Here is a 27,493-nt window from a genome sequence, read left to right as displayed (position 1 = left end):
AGTTTGTCAGTGTCAAAGTAGCCTGTCATTTCAATCATTTGTGCGGTATTGAAAACGATTGTAATGTCTCCAGACATCTAAAATGATGTAGAATTGCATGAAATGCGTTTCTAAAAGGCCAGTTTTTTCCTTGACCCTAGGCTTAAAAAAACATTTCATGTGTACAACTTCTGTAAGCGCCTCTACTCTACTGCTCTTTACAAGCACAAAAGCGATTATATGCATGCAATGCTTTATTATAAAGCACCACCCAAATTACAAATTAAGCACTTGGTTGGGGGTTAAATGTAGAGTTAAGGGAAGGGTTAGCTAACATGCTAAGTAGCTAAAAAGTAGAAGTAGTTGCAAAGTTCGTAATAAGCTAAAATGATGTGATTCGAGCTAGATGTTTGCATTATACCTATCTCTTTTATTTTTTGGCTTAAGTAAGCGTTTGTATTATGTAACTATACCAAGCAGAACATATCATACGTTTGCTGGAGGGATACAACTTTACATGTACTAAGTTATGTCTGCTCTTTGAGGCCAGCCTGCTATGGAAGGTTAATTTTTTTATTTTATTTAACTAGGCAAGTCAGTTAAGAACAAATTCTTATTTACAATAACGGCCTACACCGGCCAAACCCGGACGACGCTGGGACAATTGTGTGCCGCCCTATGGGACTCCCAATCACGGTAGGTTGTGATACAGCCTGGAATCGAACCAGGGTGAAGCCTCTAGCACTAGCACTGAGATGCAGTGCCTTAGACCGCTGCGCCAATCGGGATCCCAAATATGGGCTTGAAAAAATAAATAACATTTGTTTCCTGTGGCCCAATTAACAAGGCAGGGTGCCCCCCCCCCCTCCCCCCTCCCCCCTCTCTCTCACTCTGTAATAGCCTAATGAAAAATGTATCTTGTAGCAAACAGTTGGTTTTTACTTGTGGTAGGTAGGCTACAGCACTCGTTTCATTGCGTTATGCTAATAGATGGGCTTATAACGCACAGACACTGAAATCTCATCCAGCTACTATTCGCTTTTCTGAGGGAGATGTCATTTCGCAGCGGGGGACACAATGACGAGCTCGTGAGTGACAGGGCTCTGATCTCAGCGATAGCAAGATAGCCACCTGATTAAAATGGTTCGCTTGTTCCCCTTAGTCACTCGATCAGCGTGTGAACTCTTCTTATTTATAATCAAATGCAGTGACCGAGTAGCGCCCAGAACAGCATACTTCCAAGTTCCAACCCCATGTAATTCATTGCCCCATATTTATTAAACGCTGCTACAGGTGCAGCTCTCATAATCCAATATAGATAGTGTAAACTTTTATAACAAAATAATTCATAGATTATTATCATTATTCGCCGTCTTATGAGTTTAAAAAAACATGTGTGGTCGCAACAGTACACGTTTTAGAAACGAAAAAATACATTTTGACCAATATATGAATAATATTTCCCAAAAGTGAGTCAGCCCCAGCCAGGGCATTGTTTACCCCGTGCAGACAGATCCCCGTCGCATCTGAGTCATGCGTTATTATCAGTCACAGAAAAACGCATTGGATGGTCTCTAGAGACTTTTTTTTCCAAGGACCCACTTTTCCATTCGAGAACTGTTTCTGTCAGAGCGACAGGAGAGGGACCATTCAAAAACTGTGAGCCACGGACCACTCTTGAGTATTAATTAGGGTGACGCAATCCATAGAAACGTATGGATTCAACATAATCGACTTTCCAGTTCTGGCGGGAGAGATAGAATAGACAAGTAGTTGGAGGATATAATTTACTGTTTGAGGTTAGTCATGCGTGTAATTGAGTATATTTAACACCACCATTTTTAATGATCAATGATTAAGAGTGAACTCATTACATGTTTCAGTCTCTCTGCTTTTATCATTATTTGACTTTGTAGAGGCTGTTGGTTCGTTTGTGTCATACACTCAGCATTTCACACATTTGGGAGAAACATTTTGGAGGAATAATTCTGCGTGTTTATTATTAAGCCCAAAAATCTTTATTTTCATGTCAGAGCAGGCCTATTTGATGTCTCTCACATTCCTGAATAGGACTCTTAAAGATTTATTCGGCTATACATATATATTCTCATTTTGATTGTCCTACAGGCAAAATATGTGAGCTTTTTCATCTGTATTTTAGATATGTGATCATTGTACGTTCTTCTGTCAACAAACCCAGGCGCTCAAGCCGAGTAGTTATTCCATTCAAATGACTCGGGCATCATGTCGCATGTCTATAAAGGGCCTTTGTAGTGCCCTTTCAGTACTCAGACAAACTTTTGTAAACACTTTGTTCTAAAGCATACAGAAAGTCAGCCGCTTGCGAACGAGCTGCTGTCCTAGATTTATTTCCACGCACACTCTCGATCAGCCACAGGGATAAACATATTGATAAAGTTGGATAAGGTTACACTTTTCATTGGGGCTACCGTTTCAAAGTTCAAACTGGTATTCCCTATAGATACAGGTCTATATGCTCACATTGAATGACTGAACTATCTAAAGATAACACATTTTATTTTTATATTCTAATGTATTTATTTTTTCTTAAATCTCGAAATGTGTTACCCAGATGCTTATAATGTGGTCCTTGATCAATATGGGGTGCATGAAGACTGAAATTGTGAAGGAATGAAGTGAACAATGAGTTCTGCTGTTGGGGAAGTCAGTGCATTGCTGTCAACAGAGGGTTGGATAGTGACAGTCATCATGGCCATTGCCACTACTGGGAAATGACAGAGAAGCTCCCGTTTCGTCTGCTGACGATTTACCCCAAAACAACGTTGAACGTGAAAGATATAGGCCTACAATGTCACATGTATGATTTTAGAACGACTTGGAATAAAAATCACACTTTTAAGGAAACACACCAATCTAGAACGTACGTTTTTTAAATTGATGATTTGTAAGACATTAACTTATTTATATTCATATTGCATTAGTTGGTAGGCCCATCATATTACGTTTTTAGCCGAGAAAGCCTAGTGAACGCTGTGAGTCAGATGCGGCATTCAGACCCTTAGGGTCTCTGACGTTCCATGGTGCCAAGATGTAGGTCTATAGACATTAACAGGTTACATATATATACTGTAATATTTGTCACCAACTGATGCTTGCTATAGGCTAAACCTGTGCATAAATCTGTGCGTAAAAGGGGCTAAATGGAAGAGTGATACTTTTAAATGAGTATGCTTATAATGAAACTACGCTATTATTATTATTAAACCTTTATTTAACTAGGCAAGTCAGTGAAGAACATTATTATTTACAATAACGGCCTACCAGCTCGGGGATTCGATCCAGCTACAGCAACACTACAACCAACTTTTTAAAAAGCATCTAGTATATAATGAAACATGAACAAATAAGTTTTTACAACTTGTTCTAGGCCTAAGTTTTATTCATGCATGGTCTTTCGCAATGTTATTTCTCAGGTTTGAAAAGCATGTCACAGTGGATGTGTTTTTGGTTAGCATCGACACAGCAGCACAACTATTAAAAGCTGCCTGAAACACGCATCCCGCGCCCCACCCCACGCTGAGCTTCTCGCCTCATTTCTTTCCCAGGCTATGCCAGTGTTCCATAAAGCTCGAGCTTGATCTGCATCGTACTGCACACCCCTGCTGGCTGCACCGCTGCATCAAGGCATATATTGTTCTAGGCATGGGTGGACTGACCAATAGATGTGGAAAAGCAGAAACACTTGCCCCGCCACTATTGTTGCGCATGGGTGAACTTTGTTTCCGCACAATAATATCCTAACCAATAACGTGCGCCGTTATTCAGATTAGAATGTACTCAGCCTATCATGTAGCAGTCCGTTATCACCTGTTGCCTGACAGACTGCGGTAGGCCTACTATACATGTGGTAGTAAAGACCAGAAGCCTGACAGACAGAATGTCCCTGAAGCTTTCCAAGTCTGCTCATCCTTATTTCCCATCACACAATGACAATGTTGCCCATCAAGATTAAAACATATTTTACTTTACTAGTAGGCAACCGGTCAAAGTTATTGTTTAGTCTCTTTGAAGGGCTAGTGGCAGAGGGCAGTAAAGCGCAAATAGTGTTAATGGTATATTTAATGGTATTAATAGTGTATACATTCCCCTTCTTAGAATAGATGAATTTGAGTCACCAATGGTGTAGTCTATATGGACGATGGTCGTGTCTTCTGCTCTAAATTATATATTCGCTGTTCAATTGCAGTGGCCATGCACCTTCTGAAATGTCCACAATTAGATGTGCATTGTTCCCAACCCAATCTAGCGAAGCGTTTGACGTTATTAGCCTAAATAATAAAGAGATGGTGATTTATTGTTTTTCGTGAAAAAAAGGCAAATTATACGCTGTTATCCTGTCATTAAGTGTATTAACTCGAATTAGTTATACAACAATATGTATATTTAAATTTGAGCTAGGCCTGCCACTTTCAGCAGTTTTGTTCCTTTCTAAAATAGGCCCAATCTGTGTTTGTATTAGCTATGATACATAGTGACATGCTTCACCATAAAAAGTATAATCTTCCAATATGATTCAGATAACAGCAGTTTGTGTTTAGCCCTACTGCATCCCCTCATTGGTAGAGCATGCGCTGTGCGGTGAATAACCTGATATATGCAGAGCTATGTTAAATTCAACCAGCAACAAATACTCTCAATGTCTACCTCAAAAGTGTTAGTTTGATTTAAAAATAAATAAAACGCAACAACTCGAGTCACTGAAATCATGAAACGTGAGAGACCAACTGTTGCATCTTATCGGAGCTAAGTCCCACGGTTTGATTAGAATTATAGTCAAGTGCCAATAGGCCTCCATAGCAACTTCAGTACAGTGGTATCCCACTGGGCAAACAGATGTCAATTCAACCTCTATTCCATGGTGGTTCAACGTAATTTCATTGAAATCACGTTGAAACAACGTTGATTCAACCCGTGTGTGATTCAACTAGTGTGTGGCCAGTGGGCATATTGTATTTACTAGGACATTGTTAGTGTCTACTTATCCATTGAACAGTGGTTACCGTCCTAATCCCCTAGACGCCAGAATATGCAATGAGTTTAGGGTTGCCGTTTTAGAATTTAAAACCCACCATCCATTAAATTAGGGTGTGTCCACAATCGAAAACAACTAAGTGGCCATGGTGATGGTTGAGAAAAGAAGGGTTAAACATTTGATTGTTATTAATAACAGACGGGCGGCAGGTAGCCTAGTGGTTAAAGCGTTGGACTAGTAACCGAAAGGTTGTAAAATCGAATCCCCGAGCTGACAAGGTAGAAATCTGTCGTTCTGCCCCTGAACAAGGCAGTTAGCCCACTGTTCCTAGGCCGTCATTGTAAATAAGAATTTATTCTTAACTGACTTGCCTAGTTAAATAAAATCACAGTATATCAAAATGTCCACAGAAAATAACTTGAATAATGTTTTAAATAATGTAGGATATGATCTGTTCTCAAAGCATACATTTGGATATTGCTATAAACCTTTTATTAGCAAATTTAAGTGATTAAAAACACAGGAAAATACAATAAAAATCCTGAGTCATTCAGTCCATGCTTGTGTATATCTTCTGGCGAGCTGTAAAGTGTGTGAGCTCCGCTCGGTAAGGACTGCACTGCACTGCACTGAGAATGTGTGAGAGGCGCAGAGATGATGGCATGCTGGCGGACAGTGTGTGGCCTATTGAACGGAATGCGCATTTTGGCTGCGCAGGGACCGCGAGACCCCCACCCCCCTGCTTCCCTGCACCTGCACTGGATCAGGGAGCGACTGCCATTCACCCCTGAAACCACTGTTAAAATAGACGATATCTCTGACAGTTTTCAATTCAACGAGTCTCACAATGCTACACCCCCTACAGATACCCGTCCACTAAAACCCCCAAGTCCTCAAACTACAGCAGATAAAGCGACAAAAATCGTTACTTTAGGGAAAAGTCGTTTTCTTTACACTGTTGTGTATGCTATCACTGACTAGTGGCCCAATAACGAGACATAGGCCTAATATTTTCCAGACGAAATAATAAGTGCATAAAAACAACAATAAAACAACATCAACAATAATAATAATGAATTAAATACAATCTCCTCAAATTCCATTATGCCACCAAAGGAAATAAAAGAGTAGGCTAATAGTGCACATAGGCCTATGCCTATTGTGTAGCTTACCATGACTTTCATCCAGATTTTCGTATGTTTTAGTTTCTGAATAATAAGTTATACGAAGATATAGACTACTCTCTCACATGGTGTGTCCAACAAAATATTAGACAATGAGGAACATGGCGCATAGGAAATGCTCTATTTACCAATCTAGTACATGTGACGTCATTGCTCCATACGATCAGTAAATCTGGTAACTGATTAGGGGTTTGATTAGAAGCCTATTGGGGACTATTATGTGTGCGCATATTCCACTACCTCAGAGAACACTTAGTTAGTGGATCGGGGATCCATGGACTAAACCCTAAGACTAACCTTAACCCTTACCTTAACCATTTTACATTTCAACGTCGATTGGGTAAGGTCAGAGTTGGGACGTCCCAAGGATCCCGAATTAGCAAACACCGATAACACTATGGGACACATCTCTGACGTTTGTATATAATTTATCAAACGGTACACATTTTAACTACAAAAACTAATATAGATATATGACAACCTATATGTCTATCTGATTGAATATTGAGGTCTCTTGACGCATATCTTACTTTGAATGAGATCTGGACACTAGATATGAAGATGTGTTTATACACGTTGGGCCCTCATATGTTGTGATTATTACTTTCCAGGAAGAGCGTGTCATTTCACAAAGATATCAGAAGATATTATCTGATGTGTTTTACTATGAGCAAAACAGAGTGCTTACCACCTGTTGCTGCCCACAGCTGCGGCAGCCTCCGCGCGGACGGCGGGGGAGCAAAATCAAGGCCTTTTGGAACAATTGGGTCCTCTTCTTATACGGCGCTAAATCACACAAAACGATATTTAGTTGTCAATGTTTTACGTGTGCACTCGTTAGTTCCATTTATAACAAAAGGGACAATATCCAAGCATTCAAAACATTAGAGGGTTGAACACAACCCAGCGGCGTTTGAATCTGGCGCTCTATTGAGCCCTTTGAGATTAAATCACGCAATTGAAAATACATTTAAACACTCATCTTTTATCCTTCTCTCCTATGTGGTGGCCCAACAAGGGGATTCCTTGACTGATCACTGCTCCTCCAGGGAATAATCCAAGCCTGATATCCCTTATTCAATGTGTAGAAAACGGGAGTCTCTCAATGAAAGTCCAACACAAAAGTCTTACATTCAAGAGGTTCAGGAGCCTAATATTAGGTTAATAGTAAATTCCCTTTCCCTTATCACAACTATTTTCATGAATGTTTTCCACTTACGTATTTGCAATATACTTTAAAGATAAAATGCATATCTGTCGTTTCTCCTAATCTCAAAAAACATGAATGTAACTAAAGCTAAATGCTCATACTCAAAATATATATAGGCTAGCATATGATCACATAGGCCTTTCGTGCTGCCATTACATAAAAATTAAAAGCCTAACACTCTCGACCTTTAAACATCCTAGTTTATCAAACATGTTCAGCTATTTCAGCCAATTATAGGTACTGCTTGTATAAATCATTAATTTAACCACTGCTGCCTGACCTCTTGAAAGTCCGGTATAGGGACACGATTTTCGGGAATAATACTTTGAAATGAGCCCTCGTCAAATATCAATTTAGCGGTTAATGTGAGCTCCTCTCCCCCGAGACCTAGTCTCATAGAAGCTTCCCAGCCTTGGCAAGCAACAGTTCTAATCTACCTCTGTAGTTTAAAAAAAATGTTTTTAACACCCACAGATTTAAAACGTTATATTCAATGGATTGACCATAATCTCATCCAGGCTTAATTTTGAGAAATGACAGACGACCGTTTGAACACTTCAGGCAAGATGTTTTAAAGTTATGCCCATCGACATGAACTGTGTGAACCATGGTTAAGAGAAATCATAATTTGAATAAACAGTGAATTCAATGCCCACTCGAATATGGAGATATTTAGGCTATAGGCCTCGGAGTGAAAATTATTTGCGCTGTTTGGGTCTTTTGATTCTTTGCAGAAATACTTTCCATTTGATTTAATCATTAAACAGGCTACATTAAGTGTTAGCCAGTAGAACAATTTATATTAAAGAAATAATACAATTAGGCTTAATATGGAGCGACATTAAACAGAACAATGAAAAATGATGTGGTGCATGCATGCTTTCAAGACAAGTAGGCTTATAACAGGGATATTTATTAAATCCATTTTTTTCGTTGTTGCTCAGTAGGGTCTATCTTTATTCATATATCAAGAGCCTCAATGTTATTACTGTTTTATTATCCATACCACAAACATGCCTACATATTATCCAATCTAGAAACATGCCTTCATAATCCAGCTCACATGGACTGTCTCTGCGTCTGTTGTCACACTTGTTTTCTGATACATGAGAGCTAAACTTAATTCATTCAAATCAGTAGGCCTATGAAATGATACGCACCAACCCGGTTCTAAATTAGAATGATAAAATAAATCAAATGATGTATGTATTGATTAATGAAAAATATAAAATGAACGACTACCTGGAGAGAATCTTCAACATTTTGGGCGAATAATCTTACACTCAAAGCATAGGGTTAGAGGCAACAAACTTTCGCACGCGGTTGTCCTTCTTAATCCTTAGGGGCATAGCTCATTTCACAAAAAATGAAAAACGTCAAACTGAGTCTAAATCATCTGAAGACTTAACATGACAAAGAAACAGGCATGCACGCGTGTGCTTAGACACAGATGCACAGAAGCATACACACACGCACGCACAGAATGATGTGGTTTGATTTTGTTTTTGTTGATAGCTCTGATGAGATATCATTTAAGACTTAGCATGTCATAATAACTTAATTAGGCTATATTCCTGTGTGTCCTTGGATTGTAAAAAAAAATATGACAGAATATTAAGGTCTATCAAGTTCTGAAATATGATGTGATGAATAAATACTGATGCAACATGAATAACAAATGCAATACAAAACATGGACAATCCACAACAAATTGAGCGTGGATGACAATCTTATCTAATTAATCAAATGATAAATAAAATCAAAACTCATACAATTAAGTATCCAAATTTCCAAAATTTATTCATTTCAAACTGCATATTGAAAAAACTTCGCTGAAATTGTAACTGTTATAATGATGAAATTAGTTCGAATATATATATACATGGAGTGTTGGCTGCTGCGTACAGACCACATTTTAAAATACAACTACGGGAATGAAATGTGAAATAAAAACTTAAAATATCACAGTAAATATACATCAATTGTACAAATCATTAGAAAATAAGGAACACAAACTTCATACCTCTAAAAGATGAAAAGTGGGAGACAAAATATAAATTAACAATTATGCTTAACCTGTAAGGAAAGGTTTCTGCTTATTCTTATTTTTATAAAGAAATTAAAATGGTTTAGTACTAATGAACCTTGAGGAGAAACATTTACCTGCTTTGCTTATAGGCCTACTTCCGCTATTCCAATGTTTGCGGTTTTAGGAGTATCTTGAACTCAATTTCAATTCTGCCATTTTCTTTTCTGCAGAATTTCGGTTTATAAAAATGTAACCTCTTGTAGTTTACAAAAATTACATCTGATTGTTATGTTTTTTTATATATAAATACTGTACAAAAGGTGATTGCAATAATAAAACAACTGATTGAGACTCCCACTTTCTACTTTCCAAACGCAAACACCATTGAAAAACTTTCTAGAAAAAAAGTTGTTCTTTCCTTGAGTTCTGTACAACTTTTACCACCCAAAAATCTCTGTACAAAAATAGTCCATAGTAGTCCAGTTACTCTTATTAAAGTGTATTTACATATGTGATAATGGGAGTGTGCCATTAATCGTCGTGCCTGGTACAGGTGCGCTCTGGTAATGTTGGGACATATGGAGTCTGCTTTGGGCAGTTTGCTCCGGCACCTCAGCACCCGGTAAGTACATACTGATCATGTCCCGTAGGTCTCCAGTCTGACACGGAGCACCCCTTGAGTGAGACGACGACGTGACTATGGGGGGACTGCAACTGGACTCTGACTTGACCACCGAACCCATGGAGCCCAGAGTCATTCCAGGAGTGCTCTGCTGTGAGTAGGACATGCTATACGTGGGTGATCCGTTCATGTAGGTCTGGGAGTTTGTCATGGAGTTGTACTGAAGTGCACTCATGTCATAGCGGTGCATTTGCTGCATCTGCGCGGTGTTGTGAGCGTTTAAACCGGGGTGCTGCCCGTAGCCAAGCTGCTCCTGCATCATGCCATAACCTCCATTGGTCCAGCCGTTCATATGTGCGTAACTGTCCATCCTTTGATTAACCCCACCGCCCAAGCCTCCCCCTACACCCACTCCAGCGCCCATGGCATTGCCGCCCGGCGCAAGAAGCCCACCTGGCAGAGTGTACTTGTCCTTCTTCATCAGGGTCTTGGTTTTCCTCCGGGGTCTGTATTTGTAATCCGGATGTTCCTTCATGTGGAGAGCCCGGAGACGCTTCGCTTCGTCAATGAAAGGTCGCTTTTCGCTTTCGGATAGAAGCTTCCACTCGGCCCCAAGTCTTTTGCTTATTTCCGAATTGTGCATTTTGGGGTTTTCCTGTGCCATCTTTCTTCGTTGTCCCCTCGACCAAACCATGAAGGCATTCATGGGTCTTTTGACTCGGTCCGGACTGTTTTTCTGGTTGTTTCCAGATGAATTTGAATTCCCCGTAACCCCAGAATTTGTCTGGGGTGCGGTTGGTTTCAGTTCAGTTTCCATCATGCTATACATTATAAACAGATGTTTATTAAACTTGCACGACCAATGAAAAAAGTCCAACACAAAGGTAGCTGGAGTTACCTTGTCGTTTTCAGTAACTTTGCAGAAATAGTAAACGTATTTTTGCCTTCAGCCAGTAGGTCCTGTTGTGTCCAAAAACTTCTCTCTTGGTCTCAAAGAAACAACAAGCTACTTTTCCCTCTTCGCCAGAGCCTTGACAACTCCGGATACTTTTTGAACAAGTTAATAGACAACCATTCATGGGATGAGGGCTGTCAGGGAATAAATGTCTTTTTACCTGACCAATCACAGAGCGACTGTTCCCTCGGCTAGGATTGTGTCTTTTATTTATCATAAAGGGGCGGGGTTACTCGCGGTCAGTGGTGGAGCACTGAGGCAGAAGCTGCGGTTATCAACCAATAGAAGCTATATATGTATTATTCCAAGTGCTTAAAGTGGGAACATTACACTAGGATGGCAAACTTTAAGTGCTTCCTACTGAAAATCGAAGGAACACAAGCTCCAGAATTTATACAGTAGGATACATTTATGTTAACTAAACAGCATATCGGACAAATTCAGCTTTTTAAACTTTTATAGGCTACCATTTTAAACCAGTTCAAACGTTATTTGGAAGCATAATGCATAACATTTCAAACTTCATTCGATATTTTATCTTAACTGAATCAAATGTTCAATGTGTCTTTAGATCAAGTTTGCTATTTCGGCTATATTGTGATTTTTTTTTATGTTCAACGACAAAGCAAATGGAGCATAAATCAAAACTTACACACAAATATCCTACTTCACTTTCTAATAATCACTTCATTATCATTAGGCCTATAGTGACAGTTAAAGAAATAGTTGTGAAAGTGGTAGTCTAGTTGTAGTAAGCTATTAGCAATACGGGTGACGCTATTCGTTATTAGGGGATGTGTAGCAATCCATTAAATGAATATAAGTGTTTTGAGTTAAGGAATCGATCAGCAAGTTCAGCTCGGTTTTTGCACTGAAAAGCGGATAGGTAATCTTAGCTGTTTCCCCATTGTTTAAATGGATGAGCTTCAATTCAACTGAAGTTGAATGCCAACAGAAAACGGAGACATGCCCATCACAAATAATTAGTTTTGTTTCGGGTGTTGTCAGTACATCAGCCCGAACAAAAGCATCACTACATTCCCTTAAGATATTTTTTTGTTGAAATTCGTCACAAGATACAAAATTATATAGTAAAACAAGTTTACTCACAAACCATATGACCAAGAGTGGTCACCACTTCAACGATAGGCCAATATGACAGGCAACTTCGTCCATAGATTTTCCATTTATAACATCAACAATTGGCATTGGAAAATAGGCTTGGACAATGTTTTGTAGGCATATCTGATGGATAATTTACATTACTGTGAGCTACAAAAGCTGATAGCGCATGAACAGCGAAAATACACTAACACGCCTAATATGTGTTTATGCATATATGAATTCACATATAGAATAGTTCCAACTGACTTGCCTAGTTAAATAAAGGTCAAAAAATAAAGGTGTTCCAAAAGGTTGTATCAGCCACACAGACAGATGAAGCCCGTTGTTACATGTCATCAGCGCCGTCTGCTGGCGAAAGGGACAATAGCAAATAACCTTCACACGTATCAACCTAAAAGGTGTCATGGAACACTATTATAGCTTATGTTAGTTTGTTCTGTTGTGCGCTGTAGCCTAATTATATAACTTGTATACCAACTACAGGTTTAGAAGGCAAATTCATTTTCAAACATTCACGCTTATGGTTAAACAGTTGGCAATGATGCTGGAAAAGCATCGAATAGGCCTATAGCCTACATACATCTATTGAGAAACTTGACACTGAATATATTGTATTTTTTGGACACACTGTTTTGATCGAGTGCTTATAAAGTTTTAAATCTACAACGTCTAGCCTATACTATTAATATAATAATTATAGCCTATACCTATTTTGTACATGTTATTAAACAAAACATCACTACATATTTGAATGATATACAAACTGGTCAATAGTTTACCACCATATTCAAAAGGTTTCACTTTTGAGTAATTGGGTGAGATGTGGAGATACAACAGTCAGAAATAGCCGCTTCTCTGTCTGCGTTTGAGTGTTTTTCCCCGCTATTTGTAATCTGTTTACGATAATGGGAAAAGCAACAGCGGGGAGTCTGCAACATCTTTCAGAATCCTTAACAGGAATTTCCCTGCATTTGCAATTAGAAAACTATTTGACAACTAACCGATTTGCGGGAGACACCGTTTGACCACTCGAGAGACCAAATCAACAAGTACTATTTGCACCATAAAACAAACATATTTTTTAAAGAAGGCTCGACTGAGCAAAAGCAATAATGACACATTTATAGGCTATTTTATTCATGTACAAACTAGAAAGAAAAACACTGTAATTCATAGCAAATTAACTTTTTAATAAAAACAAATGGTTTCTCATTAAATGCAGGCCCATTCCTATCAACTCTTGAACATAATGAGTGTGAAAATATCTTAGAGGAAATTTGTTAAATATTGTTTTTTAAAAGCCTATAGCCCACCCTTCTGGAAAATGTAATCACTTTTTGCTCCCTTTCAAAATGTACATCTGACCCGATATAAAACCATGCCTACCATAATAACCCTTAGGCCTATAGCCTAACTCAATATACCTCCCATAATGACCCTTAGGCCTGCCTCATTATATATCCCATAATAACCCTATTGCCTATAGCCTAACTCATTATATCTTTAATCACACTAAAGTCCTAAAATATCCATATTTACTGAATATAATCCAACATAACCAGCACTGATATTACTCATTGGATGTAATATGTTTATTTAATCAATGGGTTTACTTTTTAAACAGATCCTTTTCACAGAGAGAGAGATAAACAGAGAGACTTCATGGTAAGAACAATTATAGAATATAACCATGATGAATCTCTAAACGTTATATTATTGTCCACTAGGTGACGTGCTAGTGATTGGAGAGCAGTAGGCCTGCACCAAAGAAAATATTAATTTATGAGCACTCAATACATGTAGCCTATGAAATACCCAAGGAAAAGGGAGAGTGGATGGTTAAAGAGTGCAATTTTAAACCTAATATAGTTAGACTAACTTAACTCTACCCACAAACATTTCTGTTCTCTAATTTGGTATATTGCTCTTTAACTTCAAACTATAAATCAGTATAAACTCAGAAATTGATGAATACATATTAAACATTTACTTTGGAACAATCATTTGACAAGTGTGATGTTTCAATATTTATGGCTGACAGCCTACTCCCAAGTAGCCCAGATCAAGGCCAAATCAACACATGTTTAAAAAATATTAAGAACAGTGTTTAAAGGTCAAAAATTAGGCTACTTCTGCTGAAAATTGAGGAGAATTGTGTAACAAAATGTTTAAAAAAATACATAATGGGTCAAATCTAAAAAAGTAGTCAACAAAAACAAAGCCATTACAAAAACAATCCAAACCACTAAACACTTACATGATGGATATTTATAATATAACATCTACTTGAAATCTAATGTTTGCGAGTGTTGCGCAAGCTTTAAATTATGTCCGAGAACCCAATGGGAAAATAACCCACGAACCACTGAAGCTCATAATGCGATACTCTATCACACTGCAGTGCACTGCATATAGGCGCAGCCTGCTTTTCACTGTCCCCGGACCACTCTCGACTGCAATGCTACTTACGTGCCAGTTTGGGTGTTGTCCTCATCTTTGCTTGATTGGCAGAAAAGAGGATGGAACAGTATCTGGCCGATTCAAGAACCACTCTTCAGCCGCCGGAGATCCCGCTCTCTGCTCGACCGAAACAGCGGCAGGCTGTCTCTCTCTCTCTCTCTTTACTCGCCCGGTAGTCTGCAGGTCTTTCCAAAAGCCAGTGCTCTTACTTCAGCGTACCGCCGCTCACGCTGCTCGCTGAGCGCTGCTGTTTTGCTCGCTACCCCTGTAACAAGAAAAGCCGTTTATGGCTACACACAATCTGAAAAGGGGCCGATTTAAAAAGAGAAGAATGCATCAAGAACAACAAAAGTCAGTTATACCAAGTCTGCTTCACCCCCCCCCCCACCCCCACTACAACCACCCCACATAATGAGAAGGGAAAGCTTTATATTTTTTTCAGTGGGTATTCAGAGATAATTTGAAGCCATTGTTTCTGATACAGATGGTTCTTTTTAATACAATAACACTGCTCTTTGTGAATTCTACCCACAATACAAATCTAAAGCGTTCTCCTGAATAACAATTTTGTTCTCTCTTGTATAGGGCAAACAAAAGCTGCCGTGAGGTAATGGGCTTGGTTTATTATTGAAAGGCATAGAATGGGGATTTGATAAAGATTTTTTTCGTTTGCAGAAAGTAGGCTTCACTGTAATGTCAAGAGAAGCTGGCATTGGTTGAACAAAATGTTCGGTATAGGTTGGTGATGAACATTATTATTAATAATATTATTATAGTAATACATATTTTTATTATTATTATCAACAATTCCCCAAAACGATCGTCCATAAGCTGAATCCTTAAACTGGAGAGAAAGCGGACGAGACACTTATTGGAGAGATAGACTATGATAATACGAACTTTGGTTACGGATTTTGAATCAAGTTTAAAAGTTTCATAACATGGGTTTAAAATCTCTAGTATTGTTACCATGGATTTCAAGTAGCATTATTTTTTTTTTAGTTAAGTGAGATGATTGAATATAGCATTCAGGGAGCATAAGGTTTCTCAATAGCCATTTAAAATAACGTATTCAATCTGCAGCTGATGCCATTTGTAATTAAGCTATGGGTAATCAATTAAGTGCTTTAGGAGTTACAAAACACAGAAGTTTAGCCAAAGAAAACATATTGCATATCACCAATCATTAGGGCTGAATTTACTCTCCATGTCACCTAAGCTTTGGCTTTGGCCTTACTCAAGGTCTTTATCAGTCCTGTCAGGGAGCTGGAAGAGAAAATGGGAATCTGAAGACAAAAGGTCTCAGCAGGGAAAGTTGTTAGTCAGTGGCTCTACGTTTGTCTACTTTTCTATAGGAATTACTGGCTTCCTCTACCTTCCTATAGGTCTATACAGACAGTAATCCACTCCAGTGGCAGCAAGGGCTTTGTCTTCTTATAGAACACGGTTCACTGTTAATCTCTGAGGTGCTGCTGCTGCAAAGGTGTGAGCAGTAATGACTTAAATCAAAATTCTATCCGTTAATTAGCTTGCAAGGTGCACCCAAAAAATGGAGGGAGTTGAACAGATTATGAAGGGGATGTCTAATAACAACAACAGAAACAGTTATCGGGTAATAGGAATATTATGGAGGAGTTGAGTGACAAAATGTTTGGCTGCCTCCACCTCGTTTTAAATCAGTGCAGCCAACAGTAATCTGAAAATGTTTCATGTTTTTCTCAAAACTCACTATCAATCCATTTTCCTTCCTCTCAATTGAGAGTCAAGGAAAATTCTTGGCTTTGAGTATTATTGTCAAGAGGATTAACAGATTTACTGTTAGTAATATGTTTTGCCACAGATCACATTATTAACTTTTATCTCCAAGTTAGATTTTTTAAAATATTTTTTTTGTTCCTTCTCACCCCAATATCTCTACTTGCACATTCATCTTCTGCACATCTATCACTCTAGTGTTTAATTGCTACATTTTTATTATTTTGCCACTATGGCCTATTTATTGCCTTACCTCCCAAATCTTACTTCATTTGCACACACTGTATATAGACTTTTCTATTGTGTTATTGACTGTATGTTTGTTTATTCCATGTGTAACTCTGTGTTGTTGTTTGTGTTGCACTGCTTTGCTTTATCTTGGCCAGGTCGCAGTTGTAAATGAGAACTTATTCTCCACTGGCCTACCTGGTTAAATAAAGGTGAAATAAAATAATGAAACAATACAAATAAAAGTCAAATGAGTTGTACAATGGACGTCTTTGTATGATTTTAATTAAAACTACATTGAGAGAGAAATGATTCAATGCCACAGCTCATTGTTTTCCAGGCAGAGTCTAATAGCAGTATGTCTGAGAGAGTTCACTTAGCATTCTGTGATGCTCAAAACACTTCTAACACATTTCAGATGAAAAACTGGGCATTCAAATATAACTGGGCATCCACCCACCCACCCATCCACCCACCCACCCATCCACCCATCCACCCACCCACCCACCCACCCACCCACCCACCCACCCACCCACCCACCCACCCACCCACCCACGCACAAAGTAAACCCACCTAACACACCCCTCTGCCATAAACCACTGACATACACTATATGCCTATAACTCACACTCAGCCTGGTAAGTATTCACTGGGAGTGCTCTAATGCATAGCACAGTAATGACTGAGTGACAAAACACTTGTCATAATATGCTGTGACAGACTGTAATAATGGTCATAAGCATTATGAAGGCTGACATAATCCTATTAACTCAGCCAAGATGTCTGATACTTATGTGAATTGTCATGACTTGCACTGTCCAGTCATATTATCTGATAATCTGTATTTTCCCAGGTATGGAAGCCAACGCGATACCTATGCAATTTCAAACAATCTCAACAGAATTATGCATGCTACTAGCATTTTCATATCCCATCTTACAGCTACGTGACACAGAGTACATAGACAGTGTAAATCAATAGACAATAGAGTTGAACTGGCTTGAACCTGACTACCAGTAAAAATAGTTAGAGATGCCCCACGTGGCAAACAGACACGTAGCAACATAACAGAAGACCTGCACTGTAAAACACACATAATAGATCCAGCTAAGTGGCGATACTCTACCACAGCGCTTACTAGACAGTTACTCTAACCATCAGACATACCAATGGGTTTGTTTACTGGCCAATTTGAATTAAAATAAAGCTTTGCTTCTGCTGACCACACATCATTATCCATGAGACTATAATCCCAGCAGCAAATCCTAGAGTTTCCAGAGCCAGGGCCCTTTTGTTTGAGATTGCTGACTGCTTAGCATATAACAAAGAGAAATGAGGCGTTCACCTCATCCTCTGTAATTAAGTGTGGCGAGTAATTTAGTGACAAACCAAGACACCCAAGGCAGCATAGAATGATACCTTTTAGATGCTGGCCACATCGTCACACAGAAAGAGATACCAAGCAAAGTACAGTAGAAGAGAGTAGACACTGGACTGGTGGACGCTACTGTACAATCCCACATCTTTAAACAAGCTATCCATTTTTTCCCCAGATATCACGTACAGATTTTCAGCAGCAAAAAAACAAACACATTATGGTACAGGCGGAAGAAAATCAAGATGTGTAGGAAATTTTATATTTTAATTGAATCAAACACATTTTTATCTCACTATAGAAGTGAATGGGGAGGTACTTCAGATGAACCAATACAAGGCAGAATTAATGGGCTTATTTTGAATGATTAGTTTGTTCATTATGACATAAGCATTGACCCTCCTGGATTTCTTCACATTTTGTTGTGTTACATAGTGGGATTAAAATGGATTTAATTAGATTTTTTTTGTCAACGATCAACACAAAACACTGTAATGTCAGCGGAAAACAAATTCCAATAATACTCTTAAAAAATTGAAACATTAAACAGTAATATACCTGGATTACATAAGTATTCATGCCCCTGAGTGAGTACATGTTGTTAGAAACACCTTTGGCTGTGAATACAGCTGTGAAGCTTCTCGGGTTAGTCGCTAAGAACAATGCACACCTGGATGGTCCAATATTTGCCCATTATGCTTTTCAAACTTCTTCAAGTTCTGTCAAGGTGTTGGGGGTCATGGCTAGACAGCAATTTTCAAGTCTTGCCATAGAAATTTAGCTCATGGTGACATCCCTGAGCAGTTTCCTTCCTGTCCGGCAGCTCACTTCAGAAGAACGACTATATCGTTTTTGTGTCTGGGTAGTTTAATGAAATTTTATTTGTCAAATGCTTCGTAAACAACAGGGGTAGACTAACAGTGAAATGCTTCCCAACAATGCATAAAGAAAAAAATTATAGAAAAATAATAAGATGAGGAATAAATACACAATGAGTAATGTTAACTTGGCTATATACATGGGTTTCCTGTAGTCAGAGATCAGCTCCTTTGTCTTGCTGACATTGAGGGAGAGGTTGTTGTCCTGGTACCACACTGCCAGGTCACTGACCTCCTCCCTATAGGCTGTCTCATTGTCGCAGGGGATCAGGCCAAACACCATAGTGTGGTGGTTAGCTGAAAAGCACAGTCCTGATATACAGTAGATTTTAGATTCTTCAAAGTAGCCACCCTTTGCCTTGATGACAGCGTTGAACACTCTTGGCATTCTCTCAACCAGTTCCACCTGGAATGCTTTTCCAACAGTTTTGAAGGTGTTCCCACATATGCAGAGCACTTGTTGGCTGCTTTTTTTTCACTCTATGGTCCAACTCATCCCAAACCCTCTCAATTGGGTTGAGGTCAGGTGATTGTGGAGGCCAGGTAATCTGATGCAGCATTCCATCACTCTCCTTCTTGGTCAAATAACCCTTATACAGCCTAGAGGTGTGTTGGGTCATTGTCCTGTTGGAAAAAAATTGATAGCCCCTTTTAAGCGCAAACCAGATGGGATTTTGTGTTGTTGCAGAATGATGTGTTAGCCATGCTGGTTAAGTGTGCCTTGAATTCTAAATAAATCACAGTTAGTGCCACCAGCAAAGAACCCCCACACCATCACACCTCCTCCATGCTTCACGGTGGGAACCACACATGCGCAGATCATCTGCTCATCTACTTTGCGTCTCACAGCGTTTGGAACCAAAAATCTCAATTTTAGACTCATCAGACCAAAGGACAGATTTCCCCCGATCTAATGTCCATCGCTCGTGTTCCTTGGCCCAAACAAGTCTTCTTCTTCTTATTGGTGTCCGTTAGTAGTGGTTTCTTTGCAGCAATTCGACCATGAAGGCCTGATTCACACAGTCTCCTCTGAACAGTTGATGTTGAGATGTGTCTGTTACTTGAACTCTTTGAAGCATTTATTTGGACTGAAATTTCTGAGCTTGGTAACTCTGATTAACTTATCCTCTGCAGCAGATTTAACTCTGGGTCTTCCTTTCCTGTGGCGGTCCTCATGGGAGCCAGTTTCATCATAGCGCTTGATGGTTTTTCTGACTGCACTTGAAGAAACCTTCAAAGTTCTTAATGTTCCGCGTTGACTGACCTTCATGTCTTAAAGTATTGATGGACTGTCATTTCTCTTTGTTTATTTGAGCTGTTCTTGCCATAACATGGACTTGGTCTTTTACCAAATAGGGCTATCTTCTGTATACCACCCCTACCTTGTTACAACAACTGATTGGCTCAAATGCTTTAAGAAGAAAGCTGGTTAAGAGAATTCCAAGAGTATGCAAAGCTGTCATCAAGACAAATGGTGGCTTCTTTGAAGAATCTAAAATCTAAAATATATTTTGATTTGTTTAACACTTTTTTTGGTTACTACATGCAATCTGCACAAAGGCATAAAGACCATTTTTAAACAAGGGATGAGCTTTTCTTAGCAATCTACTTGAGAACCCTTTTGGATTCAAGTAAAACTTTTGAGAGGTTTAGTACTTTTATATTTAGTAATCTCAACCCACCCAGTTCATATTCATTATATAGATAGGCACACTTTATCTTGTATGGTTTAGCATCCAAGATAAAGCGTAATATTCTTTGCTCATATGATTTGAAAAACAGATCATCAGTAGGCAGCACAATAAGTAAGTGAGATGTAAGGTCTACACCTGTTGTATTCGGCGCATGTGACAAATACAATTTGATTTGAAGTGAGTAAACTGAGATATGACTAAGGAGTTAATCGGTGTCATTTTTCCATAAATAGACTGGTATTTACCTCTCCATGTTTGCAGGATCTTGTCTGTTTTTACGCGTTTTCTATTGAAATTCATTGTGGAGAGGTCATTTATATATTTTGTGATATGAATACCATATATGTCTACTTCACCATCAGCCCATGTTATAGGTAAACTGCAGGGTTATGTAAAAGTTTCAAGATCCAATACGTAATATGGGATGCCTGTCATAGTTAGGTTTTAGTCCAGAGAGGCTAGAAAAGTTATCTAGATCTTCAATGCAGGGATCCAGCTTGCGGACTTATTATAAAACATGAGTCATCAGCATACATGGACACCTCTGTTTTTAAGCCTTGGATTTTCAATCCTCTAACGTTATTTGATCTGATTTTTAACAGCTAGCATTTCGATGGCCATAACGAGTAGATATGGTGACAGCGGACACTCTTGTTTAACCTGTTGAGGATGGGGGCGCTGTTGAGACTATTTATGCTAATTGGTTAATTTTTGAAACGGCTTCCCACAAAATCCTTGATCGTACAATATGCATATTATTATTATTATTGGATAGAAAACAGTCTATAGTTTCTATAGGAGTTGAAATTTTGTCTCTAAGTGGAACAGAGCCCATTCTACAGCAATTTCCCTGACATGGAGTCAGATTTCAGAAATGTTGGCCACTGTTCTGAAGTCAGTTAAAAGGGCACTGTTATTGCTATGACTATACGGACACTTCTTACGTCTTCCCCTGGATGCCTTTACGTGATGACGATTCCAATGGGGTCGATTGCGCGTTCACAGGCACTACAAATGAAAAAACCCTGAGGCTAGCAAGTCTTTTCTTGGTGCGTAACGCGCGTGGAGGACTCCGACCCTCTCCTGTTCCAAGCGTTAGTTTAGCCTGTTATATTTCTCCGGTCATCTTTTCACTCGTTATAGGAGTTAAAAACATCATAAGGTAGTTAATTTAAAGCGTTTTATAGCAATTTATATCCGTTTAGTGCGATTTTGGGACATTTATTTTTGAAACGATGTGAATAACTGGGCACGCTTTTCAGTTCATCCCGAACGCAGTTGGCATTTCCACATGGCAAGAGGACAGCTTTCCACCAAAAGACGATTACTCCCAAGAAAGGATCCTTTGCCCAAGATACTGATGGAAGAACAGCTCAAAGTAGGACATTTTTATTATGATAAATCGTGTTTCTGTCGAAACATTTTAGTGGCTTAGGACGCCATGTTTTTTGACGTAGCTTCGCTTGGCGCAAACTGTATTGAAAAGTAAGGATAAATTAAAAAATGTAATTCCGCAATTGTATTAAGAATTAAATTGTCTATCAATCCCTGTCCACCCTATATTTTTTAGTCACGTTTATGAGTATTTATGTATAAGAGTAGATCACTGTCTAAGTGGCGCAAGGACATTTTCTGACCAGCTGAGTTACATTTCACATTGTCTAACCATGATTTTGGTGGCTAAATATAAACGTTTTCGATCAAACTCTATATGTATTGTGTAATATGATGTTACAGGAGTGTCATCTGAAGAATTCTGAGAAGGTTAGTGAAAGAATTAATATATTTTTGGCGATGTTGACGTTATCGCTCACTTTGGCTAGAATCAATGCTGGGCTGCTATGTGCTATGTGCTATGCTAATATAACGATTTTTTGTGTTTTCGCTGTAAGACACTTAGAAAATCTGAAATATTGTCTGTATTCACAGGATCTGTGTCTTTCGATTCGTGTATGCTGTGTATTTTTACGAAATGTTTGATGATTAGTAAGTAGGTAAACACGTTGCTCTAAGTAGTTTTTCTATTCCATTTGTGACGGTGGGTGCAATTGTAACCTATGCCATCTACCTGAAATATGCACTTTTTTCTAACAAAACCTATCCCATACCATAAATATGTTATCAGACTGTCATCTGATGAGTTTTTTTGTTGGTTAGGGGCTATAAATATCTTAGTTTAGCCGAATTGGTGATGGCTACTGGTGTTGGTGGACAAATAAAAGATGGTGGATTATGCTAATGTGTTTTTAGGTAATAGATGTACATCTTTACATATTGTGTCTTCCCTGTAAAACATTTTAAAAATCGGACATGTTGACTGGATTCACAAGATCTGTGTCTTTCATTAGCTGTATTGGACTTTAATGTGTGAAAGTTAAATATTTTAAAAAAATATTTTTTTTGAATTTCGCGGCACTGGTTTTTCAGTGAGGGGGGGGGGGGTGCCGCTAGCGCCACGCTGATCCTAGACAGGTTTAACTCCTCTTGGCAGTTCAAAACTTTTGGAGAAGTAGCCACTTTTACTATTTTACACCTGGGGTTTCTGTACATTATTTTTAACCATTGAATAAGAGACTCACCGAAATTGAAAAAAAAACTAGGCATTTATATTTAAAATCCAGTCTTACTTTATCGACAGCCTTTTCCAAATCCGCTATGAATACCAGGCCTGGCTTCTTAGATGTTTCATGTTGTTCTATTATTTCTAGTAGTTGTGTATTAGCTCCAACGTATCGTCCATGTAAAAAAACCTGTCTGATCTGAATGAACAATACCTGGTAAAACATTTTTTATTCTGAGTGCTCTGCATTTCACTAGTATTTTTGCATCAGAACATTGAAGTGTAAGATGCCTCCAGTTTTTAAAATGGACTGGACCTTTATATTTGCCATCTGGGTATTGTTTTAATAATAGTGAAATCAGACCTTCCTGCTGAGTCCCTGACAGACTACCATTTCTATAGGAGTAGTTAAAAAAGCTAATAATGGAGCTTTGAGTATATATTTAAAAAAAGGCTTGATATACCTCTAACGATGCACTTATTAAGGAAGCTGGTGACTGATGTGTTATCGGATGAATCCTTGGAACACTTTCCAGTCTGTGCTAGCAAACCAGTCCTGTAGCTTAGCATCCACTTCATTGGACCACTTCCGTATTGTCACTAGTACTTCCTGTTTGAGTTTTTGATTGTAAGCAGGAATCAGGACGATAGCGTTTTTGTCACATTTGCCAAATGGAGTGTGAGGGAGAGCTTTGTTTGCATTTCTGTGTGTGGAGTGAAGGTGATTGAGACGTTTGTTGCACAGGTGACATGCTGGTAAAAAGTTCTGTTTATTTGCAATAAAATCAACGGCCACTAGGAGGGCCGCTTCTGGATTTGCATTTTCTTGTTTGCTTATGGCCCTATAAAGCTTGTTGAATGCAGTCTTAGTGCCAGAATCCATTTGTGGTGGTAAACAGACAGCTACACATTTTTTAATAAACTATTTTGCTAAATAGGATGGTCTACAGCTTATCATGAGGTATTCTAACTCAGGTGAGCAAAACCTTGAGACTTCCTAAACATTAGCGATCTCGCACCAGGTGTTGTTAACAAAGAGACACACACCTCAGAGAAAAACCAGCTAGATGTAAATTATATTATCATTGTCCTTTACTCGTCGACGTAATCGCGTCACGGAGCCCGTTCGTTTGCCTCTCTTGTGCCGTCTCTTCCTCTTTTGAGTCCAGGGGATTAGGGCCTGGTCAGGAACGAGTAGTATGTCCACAGCTACCGACTCGTTGAGTGAGAAATCTTCATCCAAACCGAGGTTAGGGAACGCTGTTCTGATGTCCATAAGCTATTTTTGGTCATAGGAAATGATTGCGGAAGTATTATGTAGAACAAAATCACAGAAAATAACAGAATTGGTCAGGAGCCCGTAAAACGGCAGCTATCTATTGCAGCGCCATCTTCATCCACAGCATAATTATAACACATAATCCAAAGCATAATTATTAACCTGATCATGCTTAAAAAGATATTCAATGTCTGATTTGTTATTGTTACTCATCTACCAATCACAGGCTTTCGAAAAGCTCCCAGGTCTTTGTAGTTGACTGAGGGATCTTACAGAAGTTTTATGTGTGGGGGGCAGAAGAAGAGGTAGACATTCAAATATAATGTCACCTAGAGTCACCTGGAGTATTTTTTGTAGATCATTGACAATTTCTTTTTACAAATAAATCTATTTCAATCCCATTTTGTAATGCAACAAAATGTGAAAAAATCCAAGGGGGGTGAATACTTTGGATGCCCACTGTATAAACCATGTAACAAAACATCCGTAGCACATCCATGAAAACACAGCACAGTTTTCCAGTAGGATTTCCACAGGCCAGCGGGACCTAAAGTGGCATCCATCTAAGCTGTTGACCGTATCCTCCATCCGTTTGGGAAGAGCTCCAGACAGCCTGGGAGTGGGGCTGGCGCCCGGCTGCAAAGGAGGATGCCGGGGCGTGGGGAAGGCACTAGGCAGCCATAGGTGGGACAGACATGGCTCCCTTCACCCTGGTCGGCAGGCCTAGCTGGCACCAGGCATAGAGCATTAAGCGCGGGCCGGGATAGGATTGGCCTCTCTGCTGCTTTTAGGCCAGGAGCATGCAGATACAAGTATGCTCCAGACACACAAGGCTGGACCACCATCTGACAGGGCTGAGCTGCCTTTGATAGAGCTTTGTTTTGATCGCCGTCCAGGGCTTTAGTCTAAATGGCTATCTTGAGGTGGAGTTTGTGAAAGCTGGGAGAATCTGGTAAAAATGAAGACCATTCCCTTGCTACTGCACACACACAAACAAAATCATGTTTTTGGGTAAGTGGCTGTACAAAGAGAAGCTTGAGTGGCATTGTGTATCCATCTGTGGAAAAATACCAATGCTCACTATTATGTATCTACTGCAAATTCTATATTTCAATTATGAAATACAAATGTTCAGAGAAATAAAACGCTAATTTTGACAGCCCCTCAAATGTCCTTTCAAGTGTAATTTTTTTAAATGTCCACTTGTGCCAAATATATTTACTGACATGAACAATGTTACTTCTAAGGGCACACACTTTTATTTCAGGTTATAAGTAATGAAAGATATACAGTTGAAGTCGGAAGTTTACATACACTTAGGTTGGAGTTATTAAAACTCGTTTTTCAACCACTCCACAAATTTCTTTTTAACAAACTATAGTTTTGGCAAGTCGGTTAGGACATTACTTTGTGCATAACACAAGTCATTTTTCCAACAATTGTTCACAGAATATTTCACTTAAAATTCCCTGTATCACAATTCCAGTGGGTCAGAAGTTTACATACACTAAGTTGACTCTGCCTTTTAAACAGCTTGGACAATTCCAGAAAATGATGTCATGGCTTTAGAAGCTTCTGATAGGCTAATTGACATAATTTGAGTCAATTGGAGGTGTACCTGTGGATGTATATCAAGGCCTACCTTCAAACTCAGTGCCTCTTTGCTTGACATCATGGGAAAATCAAAAGAAATCAGCCAAGAGCTCAGAAAAATGTTTGTAGACCTCCACAAGTCTGGTTCATCCTTGGGAGCAATTTCCAAATGCCTGAAGGTACCACGTTCATCTGTACAAACAATAGTACACAAGTATAAACACCATGGGACCTCGCAGCCGTCATACCGCTCAGGAAGGAGACGCGTTCTGTCTCCTAGAGATGAACGTACGTACGGTTTGCAATTTCACATGTGGACAAAGTTCGTACTTATTGCAGCAATGTCCTCTGGTCTGATGAAAAAAATATGTAACTGTTTGGCCATAATGACAATTATGTTTGGAGGAAAAAAGGGGAGGCTTGCAAGCCGAAGAACACCATCCCAACCGTGAAGCACGGGGGTGGCAGCATGTTGTGGGGATGCTTTGCTGCAGGAGGGACTGGTGCACTTCACAAAATAGATGGGATCATGAGGAAGGAAAATTATGAGGATATATTGAAGCAACATCTCAAGACATCAGTCAGGAAGTTAAAGCTTGGTCGCAAATGGGTCTTCCAAATGGACAATGACCCCAAGCATACTTCCAAAGTTGTGGCAAAATGGCTTATGGACAACAAAGTCAAGGTATTGGAGTGGCCATCACAAAGCCCTGACCTCAATCCTATAGAAAATGTGTGGGCAGAACTGAAAAAGCGTGTGCGAGCAAGGAGGCCTACAAATCTGACTCAGTTACACAAGCTCTGTCAGGAGGAATGGGCCAAAATACACCCAACTTTTTCTTGGAAGCTTGTGGAAGGCTACCCAACATTTTTGCCCCAAGTTAAACAATTTTAAAGGCAATGCTACCAAATACTAATTGAGTGTTTGTAAACTTTTGACCCACTGGGAATGTGAAATAAAAACTGAAATAAATAATTCTCTGCTCTTATTCTGACATTTCACATTCTTAAAATAGTGGTGATCCTAACTGACCTAAGACAGGTAATATTTACTAGGATTAAATGTCAGGAATTGTGAAAAACTGTGTTTAAATGTGTTTGGCTAAGGTGTATGTAAACTTTTGACTTCAACTGTACAGTTTTCACTTTTTCTTAGTTATAGGCTATTATAGACACCTCAATAAAGAAGCATAACAAAAGCATCCAGTTGATACTGACTGAATTGGGTGACACCTGACTTTCTAAAAAGAACACAGTCAAGCACCAACACACACACACACCACATGTACTTTCACATTTCCAGGAGACATACAAATCTTACTGTAGGTTTGAAATCATATTCAAAGAAAATGGAGACAAACATATGTGAAGTGAGTTGAATGAGGGCCACCCTGCCTTTCCAGTCCTGTATGAGTCTAGTAGTAGCCTACAGCCAGAGCCAGAGAGAGAGAAAGCGAGAGAGACATCACACCATGGAGCTAATGTGAGAACACCAGAAAGACCTGAGACACAGTAGCCTCTACCATCAGATGAGCCGTGACTTGACACACATT

The 27,493-nt window shown here is 39.1% G+C and overlaps 1 protein-coding gene and 1 long non-coding RNA gene across 6 annotated transcripts in view; both read right to left on the bottom strand.

Annotated features, from left to right (window-relative positions):
* The window catches only part of LOC129855254 (uncharacterized), a 126,489-nt gene that overhangs the window by 17,902 nt on the left and 81,094 nt on the right, over positions 1 to 27,493 (bottom strand). For 4 of the 5 annotated variants that reach the window (XR_008759457.1, XR_008759454.1, XR_008759456.1 and 1 more), the window contains one exon: positions 14,588 to 14,843. This is a non-coding gene — a long non-coding RNA (uncharacterized LOC129855254). Of the gene's footprint in view, positions 1 to 6,865; positions 6,964 to 14,587; positions 14,844 to 27,493 lie in introns of all 5 variants that reach the window. The other variant, XR_008759458.1, reaches the window with a different exon arrangement.
* Positions 9,162 to 11,184, bottom strand: LOC129855253 (transcription factor Sox-2-like). Its single transcript, XM_055922692.1, has one exon. The coding sequence runs from the start codon at positions 10,865 to 10,867 to the stop codon at positions 9,920 to 9,922; it is 948 nt and encodes a 315-aa protein (XP_055778667.1). The 5' UTR covers positions 10,868 to 11,184; the 3' UTR covers positions 9,162 to 9,919.

The sequence above is a fragment of the Salvelinus fontinalis genome, chromosome 5, assembly GCF_029448725.1.
Source record: "Salvelinus fontinalis isolate EN_2023a chromosome 5, ASM2944872v1, whole genome shotgun sequence".
NCBI classification, from domain to species: domain Eukaryota; kingdom Metazoa; phylum Chordata; class Actinopteri; order Salmoniformes; family Salmonidae; genus Salvelinus; species Salvelinus fontinalis.
Note: the sequence above shows the minus strand (reverse complement) of the source record. Positions and strands in the feature narration are given on the sequence as shown.